General features: G+C 35.5%; 1 protein-coding gene across 1 annotated transcript in view; it reads left to right on the top strand.

Moving 5' to 3' along the window:
* Positions 1–14,493, top strand: part of DIPK1A (divergent protein kinase domain 1A) — a 131,262-nt gene that overhangs the window by 85,452 nt on the left and 31,317 nt on the right. The window contains exon 2 of the mRNA XM_036853191.1: positions 8,608–8,742. Within this exon, the coding sequence (XP_036709086.1) occupies positions 8,608–8,742 (135 nt within the window). The remainder of the gene's footprint in view (positions 1–8,607; positions 8,743–14,493) is intronic.

The following is a 14,493-nucleotide window of genomic DNA, read 5'->3' as shown; positions in this document are numbered from 1 at the left end:
CCACAAATACTGAGTCCGTGAGCCACAACTACTGAAGCCCGCGTGCCGAGGGCCCATTCTCGGCAACAAGAGAAGCCACTGCAATGAGAAGCCTGCTCGCCACAACTAGAGAAAGCCCAGGTGCAGCAACAAAGACCCAACGCAGCCAAAAAATAAACAAAATTGAGTTATTTGTAGTGAGGTGGATGGACCTAGGGTCTGTCATACAGAGTGAAGTAAGTCAGAAAGAGAAAAACAAATACCATATGCTAGCACATATATATGGAATTAAAAAAAAAAAAAAAAGGTACAGGATCCATTCCAAACAAAGTTTATCTGTATGTGTTGTGGTATAAAGTATTTACCTTATTAAATGCTTTCTTTATATTTCTGTTTTTTTACAGCTAGCATATTTTTCAAAAGTATTATTACTATAAATATCTAGAGTTTATTTAAAGAAAAGGGGTAAAAGTTATATTTGGGGATATGTGTGAATAATTTTAACTTTAGTTTTTTTCAGCCAGATTACTCCTAACTATTTAGCAGTAAAAGCTAGCTACAATGTTGTCAATATAACAATAAGGAAAAAAAAGATTTTTGAAGTTTATTTCAGAGTAACTGGTAATTGAAAAACTTGAATAAAAATATGTTGTACACATGAAACTTACATAAATGTTATAAACCAGTGTTATCACAAAAGAAAAAGGGCAAACATGTCTCTCAGCTTTTTCTATGAAATGATGAAATCATTGTATTTGAGTTTTTGCAAGCAATAGCCTCATCAATTTGTTAGGTTTTCTGAGTGTTCAAGTCCACTAAACATATTAAGTAAGACATGATACCTATTTTTCTTTCTTACTTTTCAAAATTAAGAACATCTGTGCAGGAAGTATTTAGAGGTAGAGCAGATGGGACTTTGTGCTTTATATGTTTGTAAAAGATGTTGAATGTGAAAAATTGACAAGTAACATAAAAGTAGTCTTACATGGCTAAATTTTGAGGTGTTGCTTCTTTATGCCTATTTTTAAAACTTAATGTAAAATCATTTGAATAAGATCATAGATTTTCAGATTTGTTTTGAAATAAAGTTATCACAGTGAGATCAAACAATATAAAAAAAGAAAAAGTATCACTATTCTTTACGGTAGAATTGGTAGGAAAGTTTATTTCATCATTTATATATTTTCCATCTCCAGTGATTTTTCTTTATTTATAATAAGATATTGCCAATCATTTAGTCATAAAGAATTACTTCTGTTATTTCCAGACAGATGTTATATTTTTCTAATTAGTAGTAGTTTATGCCTTAAAGACTAAAATAAAATGATAGTGTCATACAAATTTGATTCTTTCAACTGCTTAATTTTTGTTTTCATTTTACTGTGTAACCATAATACAAGTTTTCTCAGCCTTAGCACTATTGACATTTGGGGAGATAATTCTTTGTTGTGAAGGGCACTTCTGTGCATTGAAGGATGTTTAACAGCATCTCTGGCCTCTACCCACAAGACTCCAGTAGCACTCCCCAGTTCCAGACATTGCCAGGTATCCCCTGGGGGCAAAATTGACTCCAGTTGAGAATCATTGCTGTAGTGTTTTTACTGAAATTCTTATCATGACTTTCAAGAGCATAATTTAGAATAAAGCGATGTACCACTAGTAGCTAGGCACAAAATCAGCAGAACAGAAAATCTGCTGGGCCATATTTTGGATAGTTCAGCAAAAAAAAAAAAAAGGTCAGAAACAGTAACTACATTTCTTAAAATCTAGATTGTCTAGGTAATTGGTATGGAACAGACCACTGGGAACATTTTAGTGAGTGCCACACAGGGAAATAAAATTAGTTAATAGCTACAGATGTCATTTATGGCTATTTTTTTTAATCTTTATTTTAAAATGTGAAGCAGCAGAATCTGCAGAAATTAAAGAACACATGAATATATATGCAAATCAATCAATGTGATACACCATATTAACAAATTGAAGGATAAAAACCATATTTTAAATACCTAGAAGTAGAATTTCTATGTAAAAAAAGTATAAAGTTTTTGATGAGTTTTATCAGGTATTCTTCTGGAATATTTAACAATATTTTACTATAAGTAACTGTATCAGAATGCTTGTTTCTCCTCAAAATATGCACTTTTCCTCCAGTGTACACACTGTATATATTTTTTCTTTTTGCAAATCTGGTATGTTAAAAATATATTTGACATTCAATATTGCTCTTAAAAAAAAAAACAACAACCATATGATAATCTCAGTAGATGCAGAAAAGGCTTTCAACAAAATTCAACACCCATTTATGATAAAAACTCTCCAGAAAGTAGGCATAGAGGGAACCTACCTCAACATAATAAAGGCCATATATGACAAACCCACAGCCAACATCATTCTCAATGGTGAAAAACTGAAACCATTTCCTCTAAGATCAGGAACAAAACAAGGTTGCCCACTCTCACCACTATTAGTCAGCATAGTTTTGGAAGTTTTAGCCACAGCAATCAGAGAAAAAAAGAAATAAAAGGAATCCAAATCAGAAAGGAAGAAGTAAAACTGTCACTGTTTGCAGATGACATGATACTATACATAGAGAATCCTAAGGATGCTACCAGAAAACTAGAGCTAATCAATGAATTTGGTAGAGTAGCAGGATACAAAATTAATGCACAGAAATCTCTTGCATTCCTGTACACTAATGATGAAAGATCTGAAAGAGAAATTAAGGAAACACTCCCATTTACCATTGCAACAAAAAGAATAAAATATCTAGAAATAAACCTACCTAAGGAGACAAAAGACCTGTATGCAGAAAACTATAAGACACTGATGAAAGAAATTAAAGATGATACAAACAGATGGAGAGCTATACCATGTTCTTGGATTGGAAGAATCAACATTGTGAAAATGACTACCCAAAGCAATCTACAGATTCAATGCAATCCCTATCAAACTACCAATGCATTTTTCACAAAACTGGAACAAAAAATTTCACAATTTGTATGGAAACACAAAAGATCCCAAATAGTGAAAGCAATCTTGAGAAAGAAAAACGGAGCTTGAGGAATCAGGCTCCTTGACTTCAGACTCTACTACAAACCTACAGTAATCAAGACAGTATGATACTGGCACAAAAACAGAAATACAGATCAATGGAACAGGATAGAAAGCCAGAGATAAACCCATGCACATATGGTCACCTTATCTTTGATAAAGGGGGCAAGAATATATAATGGAGAAAAGACAGCCTCTTCAATAAGTGGTGCTGGGAAAACTGGACAGATACATGTAAAAGAATGAAATTAGAACACTCCCCAACACCATACACAAAAATAAACTCAAAATGGATTAAAGACCTAAATGTAAGGCCAGACACTATAAAACTCTTCGAGGAAAATACAGGCAGAACACTCTATGACATAAATCACAGCAAGATCCTTTTTGACCCACCTCACTGGAGAAATGGAAATAAAAACAAAAATAAACAAATGGGACCTAATGAAACTTAAAAGCTTTTGCACAGCAAAGGAAACCATAAACAAGACGAAAAGACAACCCTCAGAATGGGAGAAAATATTTGCAAATGAAGCAACTGACAAAGGATTAATCTCCAAAATATACAAGCAGCTCATGCAACTCAATATCAAAAAAACAAACAGCCCAATCCAAAAATGGGCAGAAGACCTAAATAGACATTTCTCCAAAGAAGATATACAGATTGCCAACAAACACATGAAAGGATGCTCAACATCACTAATCATTAGAGAAATGCAAATCAAAACTACAATGAGGTATCACCTCATAATGGCCATCATCAAAAAATCTACAAACAATAAATGCTGGAGAGGGTGTGGAGAAAAGAGAACCCTCTTGCACTGTTGGTGGGAATGTAAATTGATACAGCCACTATGGAGAGCAGTATGGAGGTTCCTTAAAAAACTAAGAATAGAACTACCATACGACCCAGCAATCCCACTACTGGGCATATACCCTGAGAAAACCATAATTCAAAAAGAGTCATGTACCACAATGTTCATTGCAGCACTATTTACAATAGCCAGGACATGGAAGCAACCTAAGTGTCCATCAACAGATGAATGGATAAAGAAGATGTGGCACAAATATACAATGGAATATTATTCAGCCATAAAAAGAAATGAAATTGAGTTATTTGTAGTGAGGTGGATGGACCTAGAGTCTGTCACACAGAGTGAAGTAAGTCAGAAAGAGAAAAACAAATACCGTATGCTAACATATATATGGAATCTAAAAAAAAAAAAATGGTTCTGATGAATCTAATGGCAGGCAGGAATAAAGACACAGATGTAGAGAATGGACTTGAGGACACGGGGAGGGGGAAGGGTAAGCTGGGACGAAGTGAGAGAGTAGCTTGGACATATACACTCTACCAAATGTAAAATAGCTAGCTAGTGGGAAGCAGCTGCATAGCACAGGAAGATCAGCTCCGTGCTTTGTGACCACCTAGAGGGGTGGGATAGGGAGGGTGGAAGGGAGATGCAAAAGGGAGGGGATATGGGGATATATGTATACGTATAGCTGACTCACTTTGTTATACAGCAGAAACTAACACAACATTGTAAAGCAATTATACTCCAATAAAGGTGTTAAAAAAAAAACACACATGAAGGTCTTTATACTATTTTGTGTTACTCTCAAATCACTGTAAGTTCCATGGTATGCTGGAATAAAAACGTGTTTCACTCCTTTTGTCATTATATGTACAACAAGTGATGCCCAGTGCCCTGCTGGGAACATCATTAATCCAACTTCCTCTCCAAAATTTTTGACATTCTGTATCATGATGAACACTCAGCGGGCAAGCCAGTTTACAGGGTGTTTTTCCATTTAAACATATGCCAGGGAAAAAATTTAACGTAGCTATTTGAGAGAAAGGCAAAATGATTCCAAGTTTTATTAAACTGGCTCTGCAGGAGGGAGAAATATACAGGTCTTAGCTGCTGGCATCTATTAAGCTCAATATGCATTTGAAAGCTAATAGAAATCATTGATGGAGAGTCCAGAGGGTAGTTGACATTACTAAGCTTCTTGAGGTAGGTGTCAAGAAGAAGTTAAGACAGGACCAAATTCTGAACACTAAGAGAGAACCCTACTCACCAGGTCTGTGTTGTTTCCTTTGCTCTGCGACTTCTACCTGCTGTGGAGCAAGGCAGGAAGGAAAAAAGAAAATATTCTTTTACATTGTATTGCAGTGTAAGGTCTTCCTTGACTTTTTACTAAATGAATTGAGATTAATCTTCTTTTAAAACCCTATCTCAGTGTTAATATAAGATTGGACTTGTCACGCAGGTGGGTGATTGTAACTTTATTGCCATTAAAAGATTTCAAATTGCATTCATGCTTCTTTGTGCACATAATGAAAAATGAGCAAAATAATGAAGATTGATATTTCCTTAAGTCTGCTCTGTTTCATTCTGATGTCTGCTCTTCTACAATGCTGTGTTTCTAATTGTACACGGTTTAGTGATATCTAGGAGTATATAGTTGTTGCCCATAAATAAAAATCACAAAGTTGGTTTAAAAAAAAAAAAGATTGGCTTTTCTTTTAGCTTTCCTAAAATAAAATGGTTTCAATAATTTTATTCAGTAACTTCTTGATTCCTACATTTGTATTATATTATTTCAGATTTTACATGTACATCAGTTTCATGTGGAATTTATTATTTTTTAAAATAAATTTATTTATTTATTTTTTGGCTGCGTTGGGTCTTCGTTGCTGTGCATGGGCTTTCTCTAGTTGTGGCGAGCGGGGGCTACTCTTTGTTGCAGTGTGCGGGCTTCTCGTTGTGGTGGCTTCTCTTTGTTGTGGAGCACGGCTCTAGGCACGTGGGTTGCAGTAGTTGCGGTGCATGGGCTCAGTAGTTGTGGCTCGCGGGCTCTAGAACGCAGGCTCAGTATTTGTGGCACACGGGCTTAGTTGCTCCGCGGCATGTGGGATCTTCCCGGACCAAGGCTCAAACCCATGTCCCCTGCATTGGCAGGCGGATTCTTAACCACTGCGCCACCAGGGAAGTCCCTCATGTGAAATTTATTTTGATATAAGATATGTTTTAGGTATTTAAATATGCTATTTCCAATGATTAACAGTTGTCTCATCATCTTTTATTAAATAATCTTTCTCTAGGGGCCAAAAAAAAAAAAAAGATTGGACTTCTAAAAGTAAAATCATGCCATGCTACAGTTGTTCAGAGAACCTTCTTAACTGTGTTGAGGGTACTCGTATGGTAGATTTATAATTTGTTTGTCCCTTTAACTGGAGATGTTCTAAAAGTGCCTAAAGCAGCACCTGGCACTTAGTAGACAATAAATAGTTGCTGAATGAATGTGTGGGAAGGGGGTGTCTTGGTGTGGAAGTATTCCTTATCGCACAACATAAAAAAATGTTTAAAAAGTAGAGAAAAACATGTACAAAAGAAGGCATGTAACTATCACCCAGCTTGAACAGTTACCAACACACGGCCAATTTTGTTTTAATCATACCCCACCTACTTTTCCCTTCCCATATTATTTTGAGGCAAATCCCAGATATTATTTCACTCATAAATATTTCGATGTCTATCTCTAAAAGATAAGGTCTCTTTTCTTTAAACATTACATTATTACACCAGAAAAATTAAAATAATTCCTTAACGACGTCAGGTATCCTGTCAGTCTTCAAGTTTTCAATTGTCTCATAAATGTCATTTTCTTTTACAGTTTTACATTTGAATCAGGACTCAGAAAAGATCCACAGATTGTGATTATTTAATATACAGTATTTCTTATGTATTTTTTGATCTTTGGTTTTCCCATCTTCTCTCTATTTTCTCCCTTGTATTTTATTTGTTGAAGAACTGGGTTGTTTGTATTGCTCTTCCCACAGCCTAGAGTTTGCTGATTGTATCCTAATAGTGTCACTTACTTAAGTGTCACTTATATTCCTCTGTCTCCTGTATTTCCTGTAAACTGGTAAGGCTTAATCAGATTCAGATTCAGTTTTCTTTTTGGCAAGCCCAAAAAGAAGGTGGTGGCCAAACCATAATGACAGCATTATTGGCTTTTTGTTCAGTGCCTTGCAAATTGATTTTGCTATTTGTTGAGTATTTTCTATGTGCCTAGCAATGTGCTTATGTTCTATAGGCATTATGTCATTTAATCATATTTAAGCTTCATAATACTAGTACATATCAATTTCTCTCTGATGACTAGGCCTCTTATTAGGGCCAAGTAATCTTAAATGTCTTTCAAACAAACCCCTTGGTGTAAACCCCATTGTCATTTATGTGATTTAATTTGGAATTCTATATGAACTTTCTTTTTACTGAATTCATTTAGAGCTATACAAAAATAACTTGCATTAAAGGCATTTTTTAAAATATTTTAATAATAAAGCTCAAAGACCTATCATATAATTGTGAATTCGTTGTACTCAAGCCTTTTGGTACTGGGATTCACCATCTGTTAACCTCACAAAGACCGATATCTAAACCGCAAATAAAGCCAACAGAATTCAGTATTTCCTGAGTCTCTTTTTCCTCTGCACTCATTGTCTTCTGCAGATGCATTTACGTCTCTTTCATCTCTTTCTGCTTTCTTTGCATGCTCACAGCGCTCACAGTATCCTACTGTTGCCCAGTGTGAGAAACTGACTTGTGATTGTAAAAGCAAAACTAGCCTTTCGTTGTTTGTTTATGTATCTTTATTTTGCTCAATTCTCCCCATAGTCCTAAATTCAGTTGTTTATAAAACCAGACCACTGGTGTTCCAGACTCAAAAAATAAATATCAAATTATCTTGACTAGCTGACATTTTGAAGATTAAACTGTTTGATATGTGGTTGATGGAGAAAAAGCACTAACTGACCAGAGTCGCAATTAGATACCAGAGCACTGAGAGCAAAACAGTGCAAAGAGGATCCTGTTGTGCAGCTTTACAAACTGACATGCAGGGAGTATTTTATTCTTTATATATCTTAACCTTTCTTCTCCTTTAATAGTTGTAACTTTCTCCTTAAGTTTCCAGAATATCTATTAGGTGAAGCATTTGATTAGTTGAGTAGAAGGAACATAAAGCATTGGTGAATACAGCAGGGAAGTAGGAATGAGTATGAATAATTTCTTACTCTGGTTGTACCTCACTGTGAGACATTAGACAAGTAGCCAAATTCTCTGTTCTTATTTCTTAAAACACAATTATTTTACCATGCTTATTCATGAAGAACTTTAAGATTCTTATTTGAAACACTCTTCTGTAAGCTTGTAGTAAGTGGGAATTGTGTCTTTCTTTACCTGATCTTACTGGGTGCCCAGGGTAGCATAGTGCACGTGCTTGTGCTTAATGAGTAGGTTTGGATGCTGGTGGTATTTGAAAGGTTATACATTTTAAAGGGTATTTTGTTCCCTTTTCCTTGGCAAGACCAAGGAGCTTCCTTTTCTAAGACCAGTGCTGTTTGGACTAAGTGAAAGTACACTTTGTTCTAGGAGAATTGCCATATGAAAGCCTAGAATATATATTGAGTTCTTCCAAGAAAGGGGGAAAAGTCATGTTCTAGGACAGTGAATGCTGACTTGGTGCTGAATGAATGATTGTTATGTGCTCTTTTACTTACAGGCTCGCTTCTCATATGTGCGAATGAAATATCTTTTCTTTTCCTGGTTGGTGGTTTTTGTTGGAAGCTGGATTATATATGTGCAATACTCTACCTATACAGAACTATGCAGAGGAAAGGACTGTAAGAAAATAATAGTAAGTATTTTTTATTTTCTAGTATATGGAAAAACCTGTTTTTAATTGAAATACAGTTGATTTACAATGTCGTGCCAATCTCTGCTATACAGCACAGTGACTCAGTTATACACATAGAGACTTTTTTTTTTTATATTCTTTTCCATTATGGCTTATCCTGGGAGATTGGATATAGTTCCCTGTGCTATACAGTAGGACCTTGTTGTTTATCCATTCTAAATTTAATAACACATTAAAAAAACCTATATTAATAACACATTATATTTACTACTATATACATGCTAAAAATTTTTTTCAAAAATAAAAGTTAATTTGATTTTGAGTTGTGCTGAACTTCTTAGCATTTTGATATGACCAAGTTAGTAGGACTGTTCCCCACTTTGAAAAATCCAGTATTCAGAAATCTGAATATGTGATACAGACTAGTGTGAAAGCATCCTTATTACAAAGAGGGATTTTTGTTTTTCAAATATACTTGAAGTTTAGTTTACTGTAATCAGATGGGTTTTTTTTTTTAATAAATTTATTTATTTATTTATTTATTTTTGGCTGTGTTGGGTCTTCGTTGCTGCGCGCGGGCTTTCTCTAGTTGTGGCGAGCGGGGGCTACTCTTCCTTGCGGTGCGTGGGCTTCTCATTGCGGTGGCTTCTCTTTGTTGCACAGCACGGGCTCGAGGTGCACGGGCTTCAGTAGTTGTGGCACACGGGCTCAGTAGTTGTGGCTCGCGGGCTGTAGGGCACAGGCTCAGTAGTCGTGTCACACGGGCTTAGTTGCTCTGCGGCATGTAAGATCCTCCCGGACCAGGGATTGAACCCGTGTCCCCTGCATTGGCAGGCGGATTCTCAACCACTGCGCCACCAGGGAAGCCCAGTCAGATGGGTTTTTAAATATTTATAGTATGAAAGTGTTATTTGCAGGCAACCTTTCTAGAACACATCTTTTGAATAAATGGAGTCATTCTCGAATACTGAAAATTTACCTAAAAAGCATATAAGTGTATTTATTATTTAATTTCTATCCTAATTATTGGATATATCTCAGGAAAATCGCTCTATCAGTCTAAGATTTCTAGAAAATCCAGGATAAGTAAATTTAACTCCTTGTTTTCTGCTAATATCTTCTATATAAATAATATTAAAACATTTCATCTGAGAATTATATTTTTGATATAATAGTGGTTGGGATCCCAATTATTATAACTTGTTAACAATTCTGTAATTATTGAGTGGTTGCTCTTTAACTAGGCCAGTGGTGATAGGGGTGTGCATTTAGCAAGGAAGAAGATATCCAGACCTTACGAACTTAGAGTCTAGCAGGGAAGAAAATGAATAATTACAGTAAGGTAAAATAAATATTACAGTAGCAAATGTCTCCCCATAAGACAGGGAGAGCTGAACCTTTGAAAAGTTCTAAGAAAATAAAAATCAATTTAATTCCGGCTACTCAGTCAGGATAAAAAATTTTAAAAAACAACAGCAAAAACAAAAAACCATTATTCCCCAGGAGTATTACAGCCTCTTAACTAGGCAGGGGAGAAATTACTAATATAAGAAGCAAGGGAATTAATTAACAAAGAAGAGTCCCAAATCAAGGAGGGTTGAAAGATGTCAATCTTATGTTCATTCCCATGGGCCATTCCAGATCCTTGAGGAGTTTTACTAGGAGGAACCTCTGGAGCCAGACAATACACTGGGTACTTTACATGGTCATTAGTACTTAAAATAATACTGTGAAAGCCCCCCAAGCCCACTTTACAAATAAAGAAATATGGCTAGCAGAGAGAAGAATTTGCCTGTGATGGTGGAGCCAGAATTTGATCCTAATTCTGTCTCTATAGAAAGCTCATGCTCTTTCTGCTACCCAATGTCAGAAAAGACTGATAAAGGAAGTTATAGATTAATGAAGCTAACAAGATCCCCCACAAAACTCACCAGCTCACCTTCAATGAAGAAGAAAGAAGTTATATAATCAACTATAACATATAAATAACCAAAACTATTTGAAATGTTTATTTCCTTTTTTTTTAGGTCACCTTTCTCACACATTAAAGTGTACACATTAAAGTGTATTCCATGATCAGATATATTTGAAAACAGAGGGTTAAACAAATATAAATAACTGACTTTACTGGGGACTTCTCAGGATCTTTAATATACTAGTGTGCATTCTGCATCTCCAGAGAAAGCAAATATACTTGATTAGGAAAAAAAATCCATCTCCACTGCAGCCCTCCCAGGAAGACCTATTAACATCATTTGGTTATGTTAGAAGTACTGTTCTAGAGATTAAGCCCAAATGAAATAGACATGGTTTTATCTGTTTTAATACAATAGCCTTTAAAATGTTAGGCATATGTTGGTACATATTCTGTTATGGGTGAATTATAGTTGAAGTACCATATTATTTTCCTTTAAGTTTACTTCAATTGATAAGGAATGGAAGCAGAATATAATTCTAGCATAATTTAATGGTTATCATTCTAAAACTTGAAAATAATGAAAATGTTTTCTGAGCCTAAAATATATCCTTTTTCCTAAGACTGGCTTTAAAAAAAATTGTAGTTTCTCTGCATTTGGGAATTATGTTCTTAAAACTTACCACAACTAGTAGTACTAAGACCAGTAGTACTAAGGTAGTACTGATATGACATAGGAATTGTGTGATTAGAACTAAAAAGCAGGCAGAGAAAATATTTTTAAAGTATATGTTAAAGCTTCAAAGAGCTAACAAGATATAGTGAGGAATTACTTGATCAAGATCTGGGAGAGGATAAGATTTAAGAGAGGTGAGCCTAGATTTTGTGGCTGTGTTTGCCTGGAGATGTATGACCTGAAATACAGTCTTATGGGGCTAGGAAGATAAAAATATAGTCCATTTTCTACCAAGAGTGGGACCTTGGTCACCATGCTTTGGGCTGAGATTCCAAAGGACTGAACACCAAGAGTGAAGGTGAGCTAAAAGAACCTCAGAGAGGCGAGCTGACTTTGTAGCTTCTTTTTCGCTTGAGGAATTTGCTGATGCTGGGCATGAGCAGGGATCTGAGAACCAGGACTGTATACTGGGAGAGTGCTGCTGCTGGGGATAAGAAACCAGCAAGCTTTTATAAAGAAAACTAAGGGAGCCTCAAGCATAAAGCCAGTTATCCTGTTGGGATATTTGCCAAATCCTGGGGCTTTACAGAGTGGGAGGCTAAAAAAATCTCATTGGAAAGCCTTTGAAAAGCAGACGTTTTGGCAGTCTCACAAGATACAGACTAGAGTTATGAACCTTCCAGGGGGAGAAACCTCAATGAATTCCCAGGCTCTCAGTTAAAAATCCTGGAGGGCTATGCTCTTGGAATAGAGATGAGTCAAAAATAGGTTGAGCTTTACCAGAGGTACAATTCAGCCTGCACTCAGCACAGCCCCTCACTGGATTAAGGCGATCAGCTACCATTATATCTGCCTACTAGAGGGAAGGGAAATCCTCTCTGGAGGCATTATGTAGACAATTACAGAGCATGCCAAAAGACAAGATGACATGACTGAAAACCAAGAAATAAACACGGACAATAGAAGCAGATCCACAGATGACCTAGATATTGGTGTCATCCTAAAAGGATTTTAAAATAACTATGTTCATGTTCAAGTAAGTAGGAAAATAGGTAGAGAATATAAATAAAACAATGGCTAATTTCAACAGGGAATTGAAATGTATTTAAGAGAATCAGGAAGATAATATGGAAGTTCCTCAAAAAGTTAAATATAGAATTACCAGTAATTCCACTTCTAGGTATATACTCAAAAGAAATGAAAGCAGGGACTTAAACAGATACTTGCACACCAGTGTTCATAGCAGCATTATTCACAGTAGCCAAAAGGTGGAAACTCTCTAATGTCCATTAACAGATGAATGCATAAACAAAATGTGATATATACATACAATGGAATATTATTCAACCTTTAAAAAGAATGAAATTCTGATGCATACCACAATATGGAGGAACCTCGAAAATACTATGCTAAATGATATAAGCTAGATGCAAAAGGACAAATGTTGTATGTGTCCACTTACATGAGGTACCTAGGATAACAATTACATATAAATTGGGAAAAGGGTAAAAGGAGTTAAAATGTTTAAAATCCTTATCATATTGCAGAGTAGGGGAAAAGTATTAATCAATTAACTTTAGACTTGCTAATTCAACTATGTATTTGTTATTTCTAGGATAGCCTCTGGAATAGAAAAAGAGTGTATCATTTCCAAACTAATACAGAAAAAATGGAATAAATAATAAAAGAACACTCAGTCCTAAAGAAGGCAATAAAGTAAAGAAAAAGAAACATAACAGGCAGAAGAAGTAGAAAACACATAATAAGGTGATAGATGTCACAAATTGAATTCCCTGGGAAACAGACTCAGAGACTGAGATTTGCCTGAAGGAAGTTTATTGGGATGGGCTTTTGAGGTTAACATCTGTGGGGGAGTGAGGAAGGAAGATAGACCAGAATGAGAAGTTTAAACTGCAATGCAGTAGTAATAAAAGCATCAGTTGATTCTACAGGGAACCTGGGGGTGGGATGGCCTTGCAAAGGTCCAGGCCTTTATACCCCCCTCACTGACCAGTCATTGTATACAGTTTTCCATCCTCTCCCATCCTCCCTAAAGGGGATATGACTTTGGGTAAGGCTGTATTCCAGCTGGGGCCAAGTCCCAAAGAAAGATTCAGCTGAGAGCTGTTGACTGCCTATATGCTCAGCAGCTGAGGGAATGAGTGCTCTATTTCTAGAGGAAATATGGGTGGCTTACCACGGCACTGACTGTAGTATATCTAAACCCAAATATGTTGGTAATTACATTAAATGTAAAGGGACCAAATGCTTCAGTTAAAAGACAAAGATTGTCAGACTGTGTAAAAATTTAAAAACAACTATATGATATTTATAAGATACACATCTAAAATATAAAGATGCAGATAGATTGAAAGTAAAAGAATAGGAAAACATTCGTGCAAATTCTAAAAGTGGGGATGTTTAGAGGAAAAACCATGGCTATATATATTTATGTAAGTTTTATATTACACAGACTATACCTCTTTTTTAAAGTCTGAATCAGCCCTTACTGGCTTGAAATGCAGTTCCTTGTAAATTTGCTTGTCCCAGATTGCAGTTTTACAATAGCTGCTAAGTAATTGTCTGGCCTTTTCATAAATTATGGCAATATCCATGCATACTTGTTCTGGTCCTAGTAATTCCTGGTTTGAAATGTGGAGTCTAAACTGATTGTCTCTCTCCCTCTGTATTACTGCATAGATTGTTCTCTTAAGTGGAATGAACTGAACAGAGCATATAATAAGATGGCTGTTTTCAGTTTGGGATATAAATATATAAAACTGCATTATCTCAAAACCACATTTAGCAAAAACATGCTTGCCAAAGGATTATAGTATCTTATGTATAAACTCTGAACAGCTTTCCTTCAAAATCCTCAGTCAATTTCATTTTAGGGAACTAAGGAAGATTATAAAGAGACATAGAAGATCCAAAAGTAGCCCTACAAATATTGTTTGCTAAAGATTAACAATGAGGGTTCTTTTCTTCCTTTGAAAGTTGGCAGTTTAGCTTTTAACTTTTATCAAGTTTTTTTCTCATTTTTTTTTTTTATTTTTTTTTTTAATTTTTAATTAATTAATTTATTTATTTATGGCTGTGTTGGGTCTTCGTTTCTGTGCGAGGGCTTTCTCCAGTTGTGGCAAGTGGGGGCCACTCTTCA

Source organism: Balaenoptera musculus, chromosome 1 (genome assembly GCF_009873245.2).
Source record: "Balaenoptera musculus isolate JJ_BM4_2016_0621 chromosome 1, mBalMus1.pri.v3, whole genome shotgun sequence".
Lineage (NCBI taxonomy): Eukaryota > Metazoa > Chordata > Mammalia > Artiodactyla > Balaenopteridae > Balaenoptera > Balaenoptera musculus.
The sequence above is the reverse complement of the archived record's forward strand: the minus strand, read 5'-3'. Positions and strand labels throughout refer to the sequence as shown.